At 63.0% G+C, this 15880-nt stretch overlaps 2 protein-coding genes across 2 annotated transcripts in view; both read right to left on the bottom strand.

Annotated features, from left to right (window-relative positions):
* FBRSL1 (fibrosin like 1) overlaps positions 1–15880 on the bottom strand; it is a 95894-nt gene that overhangs the window by 25462 nt on the left and 54552 nt on the right. The window contains 1 exon segment of the mRNA XM_050747734.1: positions 12582–12611. Coding sequence (XP_050603691.1) covers positions 12582–12611 — 30 coding nt within the window.
* LOC126930572 (uncharacterized) lies at positions 2502–12521 on the bottom strand. The gene is given in 3 exon segments (XM_050747785.1): positions 2502–6961; positions 6964–7046; positions 7049–12521. Coding segments are annotated over 3 exon segments (1254 nt in total). The 5' UTR covers positions 8112–12521; the 3' UTR covers positions 2502–6853.

Genomic DNA, 15880 nt, shown 5'->3' with positions numbered 1-15880 from the left:
TGGCCGATTCCGCACCGGGGCGCAGACAAAGGCGCGCGCCCCCCACAACGCTCGGCCCCGCCTACACCGCCGGATCCCAGGTGCCCGACCCGGGCCTGGGACCCTCGGCCGCGCCGCACCCCTGTCCGCCGGCCGCCACGTGCGCCCCCGGGAGGACGCGGTCTCCGCGCTCGGCTCCGGGAGAGGCGGGATGGGCAGAAGGCCCGGGGATCTCGGGCGTCCCGCTCTTCTGGGGGCGGTCTCTCCCTCTCCCCTGTCCCCCAAAGTCCCGATCCCTCTCCGGAGTCCGCAGCGCGCACTCACCTCGCCGGCGCCCCAGGCGATCGCCACTAGTCCCGGGGCCGGAACCGGGGTGCATGGAAGCGGGCGTGGAGCGCGGGCCCCGGGTGGCCCCGGCCCGTCCAGGCGACCCCTCTCCCCGCGTGCCCTGCTCAGCCGGAGCTCGGGCCGGGGACGCGCATGTCCGCCGCGCCAGCTCTGCGCGCTCTGGGCGGCACTCGGTGCGCTCTCGGCCCCCGGGCGGACGTTGGGCGCGGCGCGGGACCCGAGGCGGCGGGCGCGGAGCTGGGCGCGCGGGAGGCGGGAGCGCGGGCGGGGCGGGGGCGGGGCGCGGGCAGACCCGACTAATCCAGCCCCGAGGCGCCGATCTACCCGCGCCCGCCGCCGGCCCGGGGTCCGAACGCGCTGCCTCCGATCGCGGCCACCCGGGGAAGCGCGCGCAGCGCCGGCCGCACTAAGCGCTGTGTGGGCGCCGCTCCTCCGGTCCTCACAACAAAAAGTTGTGGACAGCTGCCACTCCGCTCCCAGAAGGGGAAACTGAGTCTGAAGGGGCGACAGCCAGGCGCGGTGGCGGGCGCCTGTAACCCCAGCACTTTGGGCGGCCGACGTGGGCGGATCACTTGCGCCCAGGAGTTCGAGACCAGCCTGACCAACATAGGGAGACCCCCGTCTCTACAAAATAAAAAATTAGCCGGAGTTGGCGGCGCAAGACTGTGGCCCCCGCTACTCGGGAGGCTGAGGTGGGAGGATCAATTGAGCCCGGGAGGTGGAGGCTGCAGTGAGCCGAGATTTCACCATTGCACTCCAGCCTGGGTGACAGAGCAAGACCCAGTCTCAATAAAAGGAAAAAAGAGCGACCTCATTGCCACTGTGGAGAGCTGGGACCTTAAGAGAGAAGCCCTCCCCCCAACCACCCGCTGCCAAGTCCCGCCCTCCCTGGGCCTCGGTTTCTCCCTCTGTGAAACCCGGGTGCAAAGTCGGAGACGGCTCCAAGCAGCTGCTGTAGCTGCAAACGGCTGCACAGCGCACCCCCCAAGACCACCGCCCTGAACCCCCCGGGAGGGACAGGAAGCACCCGGCTCTCCCTTAGGGTGGGGCGCTTGAATTCGGATCCAGACCCAGGAAGGCCTTCCTGCAAAGGCCGCTTATGTGCGCCTGGCCGACCCAGACACCGGGGCGGGACCTTCCATCCCAGCGCCCACTCAGGCAGAAAACCAGGACACCAACTGCGAGTAAGTGAGGGTGGGCCTAACTCCGGACCGGGCAGTCGGGAAGTGTTTAAGGTCGGGTCCCTCCAAGCTGCTGCTGGCTGGGCGCACACAGGGAGGCCAGCTCTGGTCGGGCCAGGGACAGACGACTTGGGCACAGGTTTGGGGACTGAGGTGGGAGCTGGGGCCACGTTTCTACTTCTGGGCTTGGAAGGCCTGGCCCAGGCAGGGCCCATCCATGGGGGAAGCTGCAGCCATTCAAACCGCAGGAGCGGCTCCCACACGGGTTCGATGGAGCCCTCTGCAAGCTGGACCAGCACTTTCTGCTCCCAAAGGCGCCAACATGCGCAGGACACCTCCAATGGTATAGAAGGAATCGCCAAGGTCGGCCTCAGCCAGGGAGTTCCAGCCCTCAGGTTCTATTTGAACTGTTTAACCAAATATACGTATTCCCTTTAGCAACAAGTGGCCCCCAAAGTCCTGCTGTTTCCTGCCATGAAAACAGCATGCACTTGTGCACTTCCAGATGTACCGCGTGCCGCAAGCCATAGGGCCCTGAAGCCTGTACTCTCAGGACTTGGACAGGTCACCACTCGTCTCACTGACCAGCAAACAGACGTGCTGCTGGCGTGGCTGGTCTGGGGCAGAGCTGGGCTGAACCGGCAGGCTGGCTGCAGGGCTCATGGCTCAGCAGGGACACTCCTCCAGGAAGGTGGCGGGCCACTCCTGAGATGGGGATGCGGCTGTTCCATTTGAGATGCGTGGAGCCCTCAGGGAGATGCCAGAGTTAGAGTCAGGCCCAGGGTGCTGGCCTGGGCAAAGCCAGCCAAGAGGGGCCGTGAGGACAGGCCATGAAGGGGCCCTGTGCCGAGGTCATTTCTGTCTATCAGGAGTCTGGATGGCGAGGCCCACAGAGAGGGAACGGGCAGCGGGAGGGCAGGAGAGAAGACAGACTCAGGCACAACCCTAGCTCAGCCCCTTCCTGCATGCCTGGCCCTGGGAGGGATGCCATCCCCGGGCCCTGCTCTGGGGTCCCTGCATAGATGGGGCCAGTGTATCCTCAGCCCCGAGAAGCTGTGCTGCCATCGGCTCCTTCTCCGAGTATAGAGCACGGGGGCCTGGGGTCCGGGGAGTTGGGGGATCAGAAATAAGGAATTGAGGGGCAGCAACTAGCCAGCTCCAATTGGGCTACAGCCACAGTCTCAATGTGGCCAGCTTCTCTCTTGGGACCTCACCACTCCAATCACAGGAGAAGCCATCTTCCTCCCTCCTACGAGGCTTCCAACCCCACTTTCCAACCTCAGTCCCGAGGCTGCCTTCAGCACTGACTGTCCTGGAACAGGTAGAGATCCTGGCCTGGGTCAATGGGGTCGAAAACCCAGCCTCGAGCCCTGCCCCACAGCCCTGCGCCCCAGTTTGGGAGTGAAACTAGACCCTGAGAACCCGGGGCAGGTCTGTGTTTTGTTTAGAAAGGAGAGTAGCTCTGATATGAAAGATGTAACGAGGTTAGAAGTCTAGAAGGAAGCAGAGTGGGAATAGATTATCTGGAGAAAGAAAGGCATTCACGGGAGAGCACGCTGATATTAAATATCAGGCTTCCAGGCCAAATATACATAATCCACTTAGGGACTTGAGGGTGGTGTTCAGAGGCACATTTATCCAGAGTTTATGGCTCAGCAACCAACACTGTAACTGTCTGTCATCGTTATGCAGCAGGGAGGGGCGGGGGGGGTCATCATCATGGGAAGGTGCTGGAGACCCCAACCGTTGCCAGGAGTGCAGGGCACATAGGGTCCTCTCAGCCATGCTGCCCCAGCCACCCCGGGACACCAGATCACCCTGGGAACCGCCCTGGGGTGCACCCAGCCTCCAATTGGCCATGGTTAGCTGAGTGCTGGGGCCGGGAGACCACAAGACTGCTTCCTCAAGGCTGCCACTCTGTGGGGCACATATCCTTGAATTGGGCCGTGTGGCCCAGTGACCATGATGCCAGCAGGTCCGACAGGGGTGGGGGGCGGCAGGCAAGGCCTGGAGAGGGGCATCCCACAGGACAGGGGTGGGTGGTGGGGGCAGCAGGAAGGCCTGGAGAGGGGCGTCCCACAGGACAGGGGTGGGTGGTGGGGGCAGCAGGAAGGCCTGGAGAGGGGCATCCCACAGGACAGGGGTGGGTGGTGGGGGCAGCAGGAAGGCCTGGCGAGGGGCGTCCCACAGGACAGGGGTGGGTGGTGGGGGCAGCAGAAAGGCCTGGAGAGGAGCATCCCACAGGATGAACACTCAGACACGCCTAGCAGGCTCTGGCCTGGGGGGTTGGGCCTAGGCCTGCGCCTGCTATTGCAGGCCACGGCCATGCTAGCAGTGTGGCTTTGCCATGGAATGACTCTTTGGTTCTGCCTGCCACAGAGGTGTGCGCTCTCTGAGCAGGGCTGTGGTGCATAGGTGAGGGGTAGGCCAGGCTCCCCAGGCCCGAGGGCGGTTTCATGGGGAGCCCGGAGAACCCTGCGTTCACCATCTCCATCCAGAATGTCAGGAGAAAAGCAAAAGCCAGAACCACCTATAGAGATGCTCAGAGGCTGCCGGCCTGGAAATGCAAATCCTGGCGAATTTCAGCTCCTGGGGAAAGGGCAGAAGGCGCCGGAACTTCGCGGAAACGCAGAACCAGGAAAAGCCTCTGAGCAGAGAGGATCCCAGGGGCTGGGGGAAGAGCCCAGGGATGCTGTGCTGAGCCAGGGATGGCAGCGCCTTCCCGAACCCTAAGGCCACAACCGGCCCTGCAGGCTGGTACGCAGGCAGGAGTGCCCTCCGGGAGAAAGGTGGGGCCACCTGCAGGCCCCAAGCCCCCACCCATCCTGATCCTCAGATGGGGCTGTCCCAGGTTATCCAGGTGAACCTAAATCCGAGGACTGCCATCATTTTGAGGAGAGGAGACACAAAAACACACACAGAGGAGGGGCCACGTGAGGACGGACAGCGGCAGAGACAGGAGCAATGCGGCCACCAGCCAGGGATGCCGGGGTCACCAGGAGTGGGAAGAGGCAGGAAGGATCCTCCTCTGGGGCCTCTGGAGGAAGCGTGAAACTGACACCATGATGCTGGACTTGTGGGTGTGGCCCCCACGCTCACGGTCTGGTGGGGCGGCTACCGTGGCCCCCATGCTCACGATGGGGTGGGGCGGCTACCGTGGCCCCCATGCTCACGCTCGGGTGGGGCGGCTACTGTGAAGGCCACGGGACACCATGGCCCGGGGCTGCCTGCCGGGGAAAGCCGTGACCCCCTCCGGAGATACACTACGGCTGCATTCCCAACCGAGCAGAGCTGTGCACAGCGCAGGTTTAACATTTGTTAAATATTAAATCACAAGAAACGCGTACCTCCCCCAAACGCATCGAATTCAGCCATCCCCACAGCCGCCCGGGCCGGCGCGACTCCATTTTACAGGCAAGGAAACCAGGGCTCAGAAGGTCTGCGGTGGAGGTCGCCCCCAGCAGGGGGCAGGATGGGGCCAAAGGCCACACAAGCTTGTCTTCAGAATGTTTGGTTTCCGGTTTCGAGATATAGTTCCAACTGCACATTTTATTTTTCAATTTTTTGGAGACAGAGTCTCACTTTGTCACCCAGGCTGAAGTGCAATGGCACGATCTCAGCTCACTGCAGCCTTGACCTCCCGGGTTAGGTGACCCTCCCTCCTCAGCCTCCCGAGTAGCTGAGACTACAGGCACGCACCACCACACCCAGCTAATTTTGTATTTTTTGTAGAGACAGGGTTTCACCTTTTTGGCCAGGCTGGTCTTAAACTCCTGACCTCAGGTGATCCACCCGCCTCGGCCTCCCAAAATGCTGGGAGTACAGGCACCCGCCACCACACCCGGCTAATTTTTGTATTTTCAGTAGAGACGGGGTTTTGCCATGTGGCCAGGCTGGTCTCGAATTCCTGACTTCAAGTGATCTGCCCGCCTCAGCCTCCCGAAGTGCTGGGATTACAGGCGTGAGCCACCGCAACTGGCCCAATTGCACATTTTAGAAAAGCATTAAGATGCATGTTTAACATCAATTGAGTTACATTTATTTAAACATACTAATCAAAACCCACCTTATGAAACATCCTTTCTGAGACACCCTGGTCTGTTCCAAATCCACTCTGGGCCGCTGTTTTCGGACCCCCGTTTCTGCTGGTGCCCTGCAATGACACCCCCAGCTGGGCCTCCTGAGGGTGTGGGTTGCCCTCGAGGCTTCTGGGGCAGGGCAGCACCTCCTCCACGTGCCAGGGGTGAAGGCCTGAATGGGGGCCCTTGTCACTGCTCCCTGCCGCTGCCCAGGGTCCTCCACTAATTGCTGACCCCTCCCAAGGCGGCGAGGCCCTTCCCGACGCTTCAGGGTCTGATGCCCGCTGTGGTGTTCGTGGGACCCCCGAGGTGCCCCGTGGTGACTGATGGCTCTGAGCCCCTTCTCTGGACTTCTGGGCTTCCAGTGCATCCTAAATCTTCCTTTGCCCCGACGGGGACACCACGGGACCCTCAGGACAATCCAGGCTCTGTTCTTGGAGCCCCGTGAGCGAGGCCAGGCCTGTGGGGCGGAGCAGCTGCCCAGGTACAGCCAAGTGGGGCCTCTGAGGCTGGGAAAAGCAGGAAACCAATTCCCCTGAGGTCGGTACCTTGACTTCAGTCTGGTGAGACCCGCCCTGGACCTCCAGCTCCACCGCTGCCACCAGCTTGTGCCATTCTGAGTGACTGTGTTTACGGGGACTTGTTACAGCAGCTGTGGGACGCTGAGACCCCCTTCCGCCCGTGTTGCCCCCAGTCTGTGATGTCACTGCCTCAGCCAGGCCCCGCTTCTGCTGGGACCGGTGCGGAAGCCTCGCTGGCTGTTGGGCCTTTGATCTGAGGACCCGGGTGCTCGCTCTGCGGTGGTCATGATCTTGGTCCTCAAAGGGACGGACAGGTCCGCACCTTCTGCCCATGCCCTCAGCCTGGCTCCAGCGAAGCACGGATACCAGCTCAGGGTGGGGCGCCACCCCTTCCTGCCCCCAGCAGGCCCCCACCAAACGCCGAGTTCTACCACGTGGGACCCAGGCAAGCAGGGCCCCGCAGCCTGCTATACAGAGAGCACAGATGGCCTGTCTTGGGGACCCAACCACCCAAGGCCCCCACGCCCCACTGAGCCAACCCTCTCAAGGCCCTTCTGGGCTCAGCAGCCCCAAGTCAAAGTGCAGGACTCAGGCAGGAGGGTGGCGGCTTCAGAACCCCGCACACCCTGTGAGGTCACCCCATGGTCACCTGGTGTGGGTAGGATCTATGTCCAGCAAAGGGAATCCTGGCCCAAGTTCACCAGAGACAGCAGTGCCAGGGACGCCGCTCCCTGCACTTCTGTCCCTAGGGAAGGATGGATGGGCCTCCAAAGCCCCCAGAACGGAGCTCCCAGGAGTGGGCTGGGGTGGGTGGGTGTGAGTCACACACAGAGGAAGGCCTCCGTGAGCCGCAGATACATGCAGCAACCCTTCCTCAGAAGGTGCCTGCCCGGCCTGCCAGCGGCTGGATATAACAAAGGCGTAACCCACACACTGGAAATTTCCCAGGACCCTGTGGAAGCCGAGCAACTGCGGGGTGCCCACGGCAGGGGCCTCCAGCCTGTCCAGCCATCCACTGCCCTTCTGTCCATCCTGACCAGCCGTCCATCTATCCTCTGTCTGTCCAGTGGGGTGAGTACCCATGGCAGGGGCCTCTGGCCTGTCCAGATGTCCACCACCCTTCTGTCCATCCTGCAGGATGAGTACCCATGGCAGGGGCCTCCAGCCTGTCCAGCCATCCATCCATCCTCTGTCTGTCCTGTGGGGTGAGTGTCTACGGCAGGGGCCTCCAGTCTGTCCAGCCGTCCATCCATCCTCTGTCTGTCCTGTGGGGTGAGTGCCCCATGGCAGGGGTCTCCAGTCTGTCCAGCCACCCATCCGTCCTTCTGTCCATCCCGTGGGGTGAGTGCCCCATGGCAGGGGCCTCCAGCCTGTCCAGCCATCCATCCATTCTTCTGTCCGTCCCACGGGGTGAGTGCCCCATGGCAGGGGCCTCCAGCCTGTCCAGCCGTCCATCCATCCTCTGTCTGTCCTGTGGGGTGAGTGTCCACGGCAGGGGCCTCCAGTCTGTCCAGCCGTCCATCCGCCCTTCGGTCCGTCCCACGGGGTGAGTGCCCCATGGCAGGGGCCTCCAGTCTGTGCAACCGTCCATCCGCCCTTCTGTCCGTCCCGCAGGGTGAGTGCCCCATGGCAGGGGCCTCCAGCCTGTCCATCCATCCACTGCCCTTCTGTCCGTCCTGCAGGGTGAGTGCCCCATGGCAGGGGCCTCCAGCCTGTCCAGCCATCCACTGCCCTTCTGTCCGTCCTGCAGGGTGAGTGCCCCATGGCAGGGGCCTCCAGCCTGTCCAGCCAGCCATCCGCCCTTCTGTCCATCCCGCGGGGTGAGTGCCCCATGGCAGGGGCCTCCAGCCTGCACAGCCGTCCATCCGCCCTTCTGTCTGTCCCGCGGGGTGAGTGCCCCATGGCAGGGGCCTCCAGCCTGTCCAGCCATCCATCCATCCCTCTGTCCGTCCTGCAGGGTGAGTGCCCATGGCAGAGGACCTCCAGCCTGTCCAGCCGTCCATCCGTCCCTCCGTCCTGTGGGGTGAGTGCCCATGGCAGGGGCCTCCAGCCTGTCCAGCCGTCCAGCCGTCCCTCTGTCTGTCCCGCTGGTAGTGCCTGAACTCGCAGTTCCCAAGAACAAGAACCTACGAACTTCAGCGACGAGACGGCAGAGGTTCAGCGGGGACCCAGTCAGGCCCAGCGCCCCACCGGAAGAAGGGTCTGCTGGGGAGGGGCTGGGTATGGGGGACTGGCTGGCCTCCTGCCCTCTGGGGTCTGGCCTCGGGGTGGTGGGCAGCTTTCCCCTCTGCCCAGGCTCCACTGTGGCCCCATTTTGCAGACAGAACATGGAGGCTGTGGATGGTGGGTCTACCCCACGCTATGTCTGACCTCATGCCGCTGTCCCCCAGCCCTGCCCCTTCCAGGCCGGTGCTCTTGGCCGAGGCCCAGCACTGGGGGTGTTTCCTGGTGGGCTTCTGCGGACAGGCCCGACAGCTGTCCCTTGAGGCGGCCGTGGCGGCCACCAGCAGCAGGAGGAGCGAGGCCACCACCACCTGGCAGCTGCCTATGGAGCCCCATATCGCTCTTCACCCCACACTTTTCCAAGGAAAATGCGGTTAGACACAAACCACAGACTTGCGAAGGGGCCTTCTGGCAGCACCGGAGTCTCCCATCAGCTGCCAAGGGCCAGGAGGGGCTTCGCAGGGCGGGTGGCCTCTGGGGAGGGGGGGCTGAGCGGGCACAGCGTGAGGGAGGTGGTGGAGAGGTGTCTCCGTCAGTCTGTTCACATGGAGGAGGGCTGTCCCAGAGTCTCCACCTTGAGTGGCAGGAGAGCCCAGGGTGAGTCCCCAAGGGGTGGCTGGCCTGGTGGGAGCTGGCACCCCAGACTGAGCTCAAGCCCACAGATGTGGGATAAGACATGGAAGCACACTGGCCTGAGACGTGCACCCTCGCCCTCCCCACCACCGCGTCCAGGAGGCTCCTCGAGGTGCACTGCCACCTGCCCCGGCATCTGCCTTTGCGGGCAGGGCTGTTCCCTGCATGTCTGCTGGGTCACCACCACAGACCCCACCCAGGATGCTGTCTGTGGCTTCTCCATCTCCTGCCCACTGGAAGCGGCCAGGCCACGTGAGCAATGGGCTTCCCAGGTCTGAGTGAGGGTCTCCGAGGGTCCCTGTAAACGTGGGCACTCGGGGACCTTCCTTCCACAGCCAGTTCACAGATGGGTTCCACACAGGCCCGGGGCTGCGGAGGGGGCTCTGGGCACTGCTGATGCACCCCCATGTTCCCGTCTCAGAGCCAGGAATTCTGCCATCTGGAGCCTGCAGGGCTCTGTCCCTCCTGCCTCTGCCTCCTGCTCCCTGGCAGGGGTGCCGGCCTTGCACAGCAGTGCCCAGAGACAGAGATCTGGATGACTCTGCTCCCAGTGGGTAGCGAGGAGGGCTGGTCACGGCCAGTGGGGCGCTGGCTGACTTCTTACACCTGCTTATGCCTCTGTGTGCGTCTGGATGGGCTCCACACACACCCTCCGCCCAGAGAAAGTTCCTGACCACCTGAACCCAGCACCGGGCAGAGAAGACCAGGAGGGACTGAGGCCTCCTACCCTCCCAACTCTCCCCAACTCAGAGAGCTGACTTCCGAGCCTCAGGCTGGATGCCACAGAGACGTGGAGACGTCTGGACGGGGGGTCCTATGGTGCAGCATCCCACGCACTCGGAAGGAAACAGAGACTCCTGCTGCATGCTCTGGGCTCCTCCCTCTCGCTCTGCTGCAGGAGACGCGCTGCCGGCTCCCAGAACGCACGAGGGTTGTCCCCACCTCGGCTTCTGTCAAGTCAGCCTGGGACCCCCCTCAGAGCACGCCCCAAGGTCACAAGAGATGGACAGGCTGACGGGTCAATAGAAGAGGCCCCTGAGGTTTTCCTGGCCCACTCTGCTGCTCTGCCCGGCCTCCGGGAGCTGCCCCCCAACAGAAGCAAACAGGGCCGCAGGCGGGTCCCACCCACTCTGCCAGCACCCTGCCCCACGTCCGCTGGCGCTCAGACCTTGCAGCAGCCAGAAGGAGCCACCATCGCCGGGACTCAGTGTTTGGTGGAGCTGCCTTCTCCGCTCCCGCCCCGCCAGGCCTCGCTGCTCTCCCCAGAGTGGGTGTGACCTGAAGCACTGCCCTGGAGAAAGGTTGGCAGCCCCTCCCCCTCCCCTGCCGTCCTCCTCAGGACCCGTGGCCTCCCTCTCCTGCCATCCTCCTCAGGACCCGTGGCCTCCCTCCCCTGCCATCCTCCTCAGGACCCGTGGCCTCCCTCCCCTGCCGTCCTCCTCAGGACCCGTGGCCACCACAGCCTCAGGAAGACCCAACACGGCCCCAACAGCACGGAATGCCAACCTTGCCTGCCAGAATCCTGTGTGCAGGAACGCCGGCCTCACCTGACTGCCAGGACCCTCTGTGTGTGGAGCCCTGGCCTGGACTCCCTCCCGGACACCGCCCAGAGCTGGTCATCTCCCCTGGGGCTGCTCAGGCGTCTCAGAGACAAACGCGGACTCTACCTGACCCCATTCTAGAACCCTCTTTCAGCCCGTGCTCTCCCATGGACCCCTCAGCCTCCAGCCCAGGCCCGGGCAGGGGCCGCATCACTGCAGGCACAGCCTGCACAGACACCGGTCAGGTCCCAGAGGCTGGCGTTACCCTTGGTTGCTGGACACTGAGGGTGTGCGGTTATAGGGGTGGCCATCAGCCTTCCCCGCCAGCATCACCTACTCCACGTGGACCTGGCCTCTGGGCCGCAGGTGGCTTTGCCTCACCTCTGTAAGGCAGGCGAGGAGGGGAGAGGGAGCCCCCAGCAGGCCCCAGGCTCCAGAAATCCTCTCCTTCCTGCCTTCCTCAGAGCAGCCCTTGGCTGTGGAGTGTCTTCCCCAAAACTGCTTTTAAATGAAAGGAGGTGGGGAGGGGGTGAGCGGCTCTTTCCCAGGTGCCCGTGACCTCATTTCATTCCTGAGATCAGGACGAACGTCACTCCGGTGAAATGTTAGGCCTGTCTGGGTTTGAGCGCAGGCGCTGTGGGCAGGGGCTGAGGGCCACGCGGAGCCACGCAGGGTCCCGGGTGAGGCCACTCGTGTGGGCTTTGTGACCACCAGGACACGTCCCCAACACTGTCCATCCATGGACGGGCGAGGAGAGGTGCGTGGCGCAGGAACACTGTGGCTGGAAGCAGCCCAGGAAGCTGGAGCCCCAGACGTGGCTGAGCCCGACACCGCGGCCCACGTGGCGCCTGCCCCAGAGCCCAGGCCGCAGCCACCGAAGGAGCCAGCACAGCCCAGCCTCTGGCTTCCGTGGCGACTTACCTTGACTTCTTGGGGCATCACCAACTGAACCACCCAGCTTTCCTCTCCCAGCCACCACCGCTCTGGCTCCAATATCTGGACCCCCACCAGGCCCTCAACTGTGAGACCCCACAGCCCAGACAGCTCCTGCCGGGACACAGGCCACTGTGGGCGTCCCCTAACCCCCGTGCAGACCCCTCGTGGAACTGTTCCATTCATAAAAGCCTGCCTGGAAACCCAGGGCAGTGTCTCCCTGGCCCAAGTGAGAATCGTCGCACACATGCAGTCCGCCTTGGGCCTCTGCAGGGCCGTCTCTGAGGCCGGGGTGTCCACTTCCCTGGCACACCTGGCAGGGCCCTCACCCCTATCCAGGTGTCCCTGAGTGGCCCTTGGCAGTCACAGGGGGACAGTGAGGCGCAGTGGTGACGGGCCAGGGCCTCACGCCGCGTGCCCGGCCTCCTCACCCTCCTGGGCCTGATGCTCCTCGGCCACAGGAGGTGACGGTTCCTCCCTGAGAGGCTTTGGGATAAGTGGGGCAGGCCCGGGCCTGGGAGCTGCCCTGGGGCAGAAGGAGAGCCCCATGGAGGCTGCTTCAAGGCTCTGAGGGGACACGGCTCAGGGGCTGCTCCAGGGACTTCATTCCTGGCTCAGGCTGCAGGAATCCTGCACTAGTGGGGACCGTGTTGCTCCTGCACACTGAGGGGACTGTGATGTGGTCACAGGCTGGGCACCTACCGCCTGGTTCTGGGGGCTACTGGGTTTAAGGTGGGGGCTGGGCTCTGCCCCTGCTCCCTCAGGACTGACGGGGCCAGTCCCGGGGCACGGGCCCAGCTGCCCTCTGCTGCCCAGGAGCTGGCGCTGGTGTGCCCGACCCCATGGCAGCCCTGCCCAGGGCACCCTCCTGGCTGGGGCAGCACGGATGCCCACCTGGGCCTGTGTCCCACCAGCTATGGTACTGGCCCCAGCCCTGGACAGGCTCTTCCACAGCCAGGAGAGGCCAGCACCCCCCAACACCACCACAACTGGGAGGCCACAAGCTCCCTGCACCCACCGGGCAGGGGGATCCCCCCAGTGCCCGACCTTCTGCCTGGTCTCCAGGGCCCACCTCGCAGGGCCAGAGTCAGCAGGGGAGGGCAGGGCCGTCAGCCGAGCCCAGGAGGAAGACGCTGGGCTTACCTTGTCGTCCGGGCCGCTCTCGCTGTCGCACTGCAGGAACAGAGAGACAGAAGTGAGTCAGAGCCGCACCAACTGGTGTCACCCGCTCGGGGCATGGTAGCAGCCAGGCTGCAGGGGCACGGGGGGGGGGGGGGGGCCGCCCTGGCTGCTGCCAGGAGAGGGAGGTGCCAGCAGGCCCCGGTGGTCGGGGCGGTTAGGAGGAACGTGGGCCAGGGCCCGGCGCTGCACCAGACAGACCTGGATCACAGCCCCCTTGGGTGCGATGGACAACGGGGCACAGCCAGGCCAACTCACCAGCGGCGGGGACAAGACCGCCCCTGCAGCCTGAGAGGAGCCCTCACTGGTCAGACCCTCAAAGCAGGGCGGCCATGAAGACCCCCATCCCAGGCCAGCCAGAGCCTTCCGCACAGCCAGGAAGGAGGGCAGCCTCTGGCCCAGGACAGCCCTACTGTCCCCAGTGACCCCCGAGGGGATCGATGGCACCACATGGGCTGGGAGATCCAGGCACCCCAGCTCCTCATGGTGGGCAGAGCCTGGGAGCCTTTGGGGTCAGGACAGCCGGGGGCTGGGGAGGGGCTGGCAGCGCACAGAGGGTCACGGCCGCTCAGGGTTAGACACTGGATGCCAGCACCGTCTGTCAGTTTGGCTGGTTAGGGTGGGGGTGTGATAATCCCGAAAAAAAATCCGCTTTCCATTTTCAGTGAGCAGAGCTTTACCAAGCACACACTGACTGCAGCGTCCCCTAAAAGAATCGAAAGAGGAAAAATCCCTTCCTGACAACTGCAATTACGAGGTATTCACGTCGAACGAATGACATGGTGGAAGATAAACCCCCCAGTGCATGGAGGGTGGCGAGTGCCAGCCTGACGTGTGGGCGGCACCCCCCTGTGTGGAGCCCCCTGGATTAATGCAGGTCATCGAACGCGTGGCCGCCCTCCATGTCCAGCTGCAGCTGCAGAGTTTTTGGTGACGGAGTTCACGGCATGGTGTGAAACGCGCTTTAGCAGACACTCTGCAGCCAGAAAGGGCCGCTCCCAGCGCGTGACAAGTCACACTCCAGGTGACTCCTACTGGTGGGACCCCGAGCAGCTGGGGTGGGCCTGTGGGGGGGTCTCCTGAGGCTGACAGGCTCCCCCAGGCTGTCTGTCCCGGCTGTGCGCTGCCCTGGTGGGCTGGGCCAGGACCCCCACGGCGCGTGTTCTTTCCCACACAGAGAGGAAGGTGGGAGCCTCTTCTGGCTACACAGCCGTGGCCAAGCCCTCTCCTAGGGTCCCTCTTGGTGTGGCCTTTCCGCCATGGCCAAGCCCTCTCCTAGGGTCTCCCTTGGTCTGGCCTTTAGGATGAGAGGCAGAGGAGAAGGGCCTCAGTCCCACCCGCACCCGTCCAGCCCGGCCCACCACACAAGTACTGAGGGCTCCAAGTCAGAACCAGGCCCGTCCCGCCCCGGAGGCTGCAGGTGCGGAGCTTGCCAAGGGCTGGGCACAGGACCCCGACATGTGGACCAGCTTTGCTGGTGGCCCTGGGCCCCTGGAGGCCTCCATCTCCCCTGCTGTGATATGGGCGGGCCTTGGTGTCTGCTGAGGAAAGTATGAAATGGAACTGCCCAGGCTCAGCCAGGAGCAAAGCAAGCAAAGACCAGGAGGTGGGGCAGGGGAAGGCCCAGACCAGGCACACAAGCTCCTGCAGGGAGCGCAGGGGAGGGGAGGAACATGCCGGAACATGCCAGAACATGCCAGAACACGCCAGGGCTGAGAGGGCCAGAAGAGGGCAAAGCAGGAGCCAAGACTGTGCCGAGGGTGCCCTCTGCACACGGGGAGCCTGGGGAGGGCAGAGAGGGAGTGGGTCCTGGAGGCGGGACAGGAGGCAGCCCCTCCAGCATTCGGAGGCCTATGGGGGCGTCAGGTGCCCTCTGACCTCACAATGGGACTTCTGGGGACCCCAGGAAGGCCTCTCCCTGTTTAATTTGCGCTGCAGAGCCTTCAACTTGGAAACGGCAATCCCACCAGACTGTCGGGTTTCGGCCAATCAGGACTTGAGAGCAGCTTGACACTTGGGGCCACACGGGTGCACCCGTGGCCTAGGGGCCACCTGCCCAGTCTGGCCTCTGCTCTTGTCCCTGCACCCAGATCCCTGCTTAAGCCTGGGTTGGCCCTGAGACCCATGGGCTGGAGCCAGCAGCTCCCACAAGCCCACACCTAGTTACAGATCTCCCCATGGGTTTCAGGTCTGTGACTGGACCCAGCCAGGCTGACCGCACAGGCGAGGGTTTAATGTATCCAACAGCAAGGAGGCAGTGAGGGGTGCTTTCCAACAAGCTTTCCAGCAAGTGCATGAATCCTCTAATTAACCAAACAGCACGGCATTGTCAGACAGGCGCAGGCGGGGCGTGAATTAATTCATGTTATTAAGTCCTACTGAATTAATGTTTAACTGCAGTGGAGTCGGCATGGAATGAGGCAATTAATCAGGGCAAGGAGGAAAAGGAGAGACACATCTGTCTCTTGGGAGCTGCCTGAGTGAGGCGACCTTTCACGGGGCTGGGGCTGGGCTCAGTGGCCCAGGGAACATCACCCTGTGTGGGTTTGGGATAGGCAGGAATGCCTGGGGGCAGAGGACAGACCCCAGGCCCCGAAGGGACATGCTGGGCATGGTCAGGAGGCCAAGACTCAGGCTCCAAAGAAGACGCTGGCTCCATGCTTCACTGCCCCACACTGGGCAAGGCCTTGAGCTCTCTGTGTCTCAGTTTATGCTTCTGTAAATAGGAACAACTTACAGGGTTCTCCCTTACAGCTCATCGGGTTATTGTGTGACTTAAATAAGTGAATATGTGCAAAGCACTAAGGCAGTGCTTAATATATAGTACATTACACACATACGACGGTATCATCACCACCATCATCATCCTCGTTGCCATCACCATTACTCTCATCACCACCATCACCACCATCCTCACCATCACCATCACCACCATCCTCACCATCACCATCACCATAATCACTATCACCATTGTCACAACTATCACCATCACCACTGTCATCACCATCTTCACACCACCACCATCACCATCCTCATTACCACCACCATTATCATCACGATCGTCATCGTGTCACCATCCTCAACAGCACTACCATCACAATTATCTTCACCACCATCACCATGATCACCATCATTACCATCACATCATCCTCACCACCATCTTCACCAGTCACCATCACATCACCCTCATCCTCATTACCATCATTGTCACCGTCACCATCCTCACCATTGTCAACCATCATTGTCACCATCCTCACCATCAC

Source organism: Macaca thibetana, chromosome 11 (assembly GCF_024542745.1).
Source record: "Macaca thibetana thibetana isolate TM-01 chromosome 11, ASM2454274v1, whole genome shotgun sequence".
Lineage (NCBI taxonomy): Eukaryota > Metazoa > Chordata > Mammalia > Primates > Cercopithecidae > Macaca > Macaca thibetana.
The sequence above is the reverse complement of the archived record's forward strand: the minus strand, read 5'-3'. Positions and strand labels throughout refer to the sequence as shown.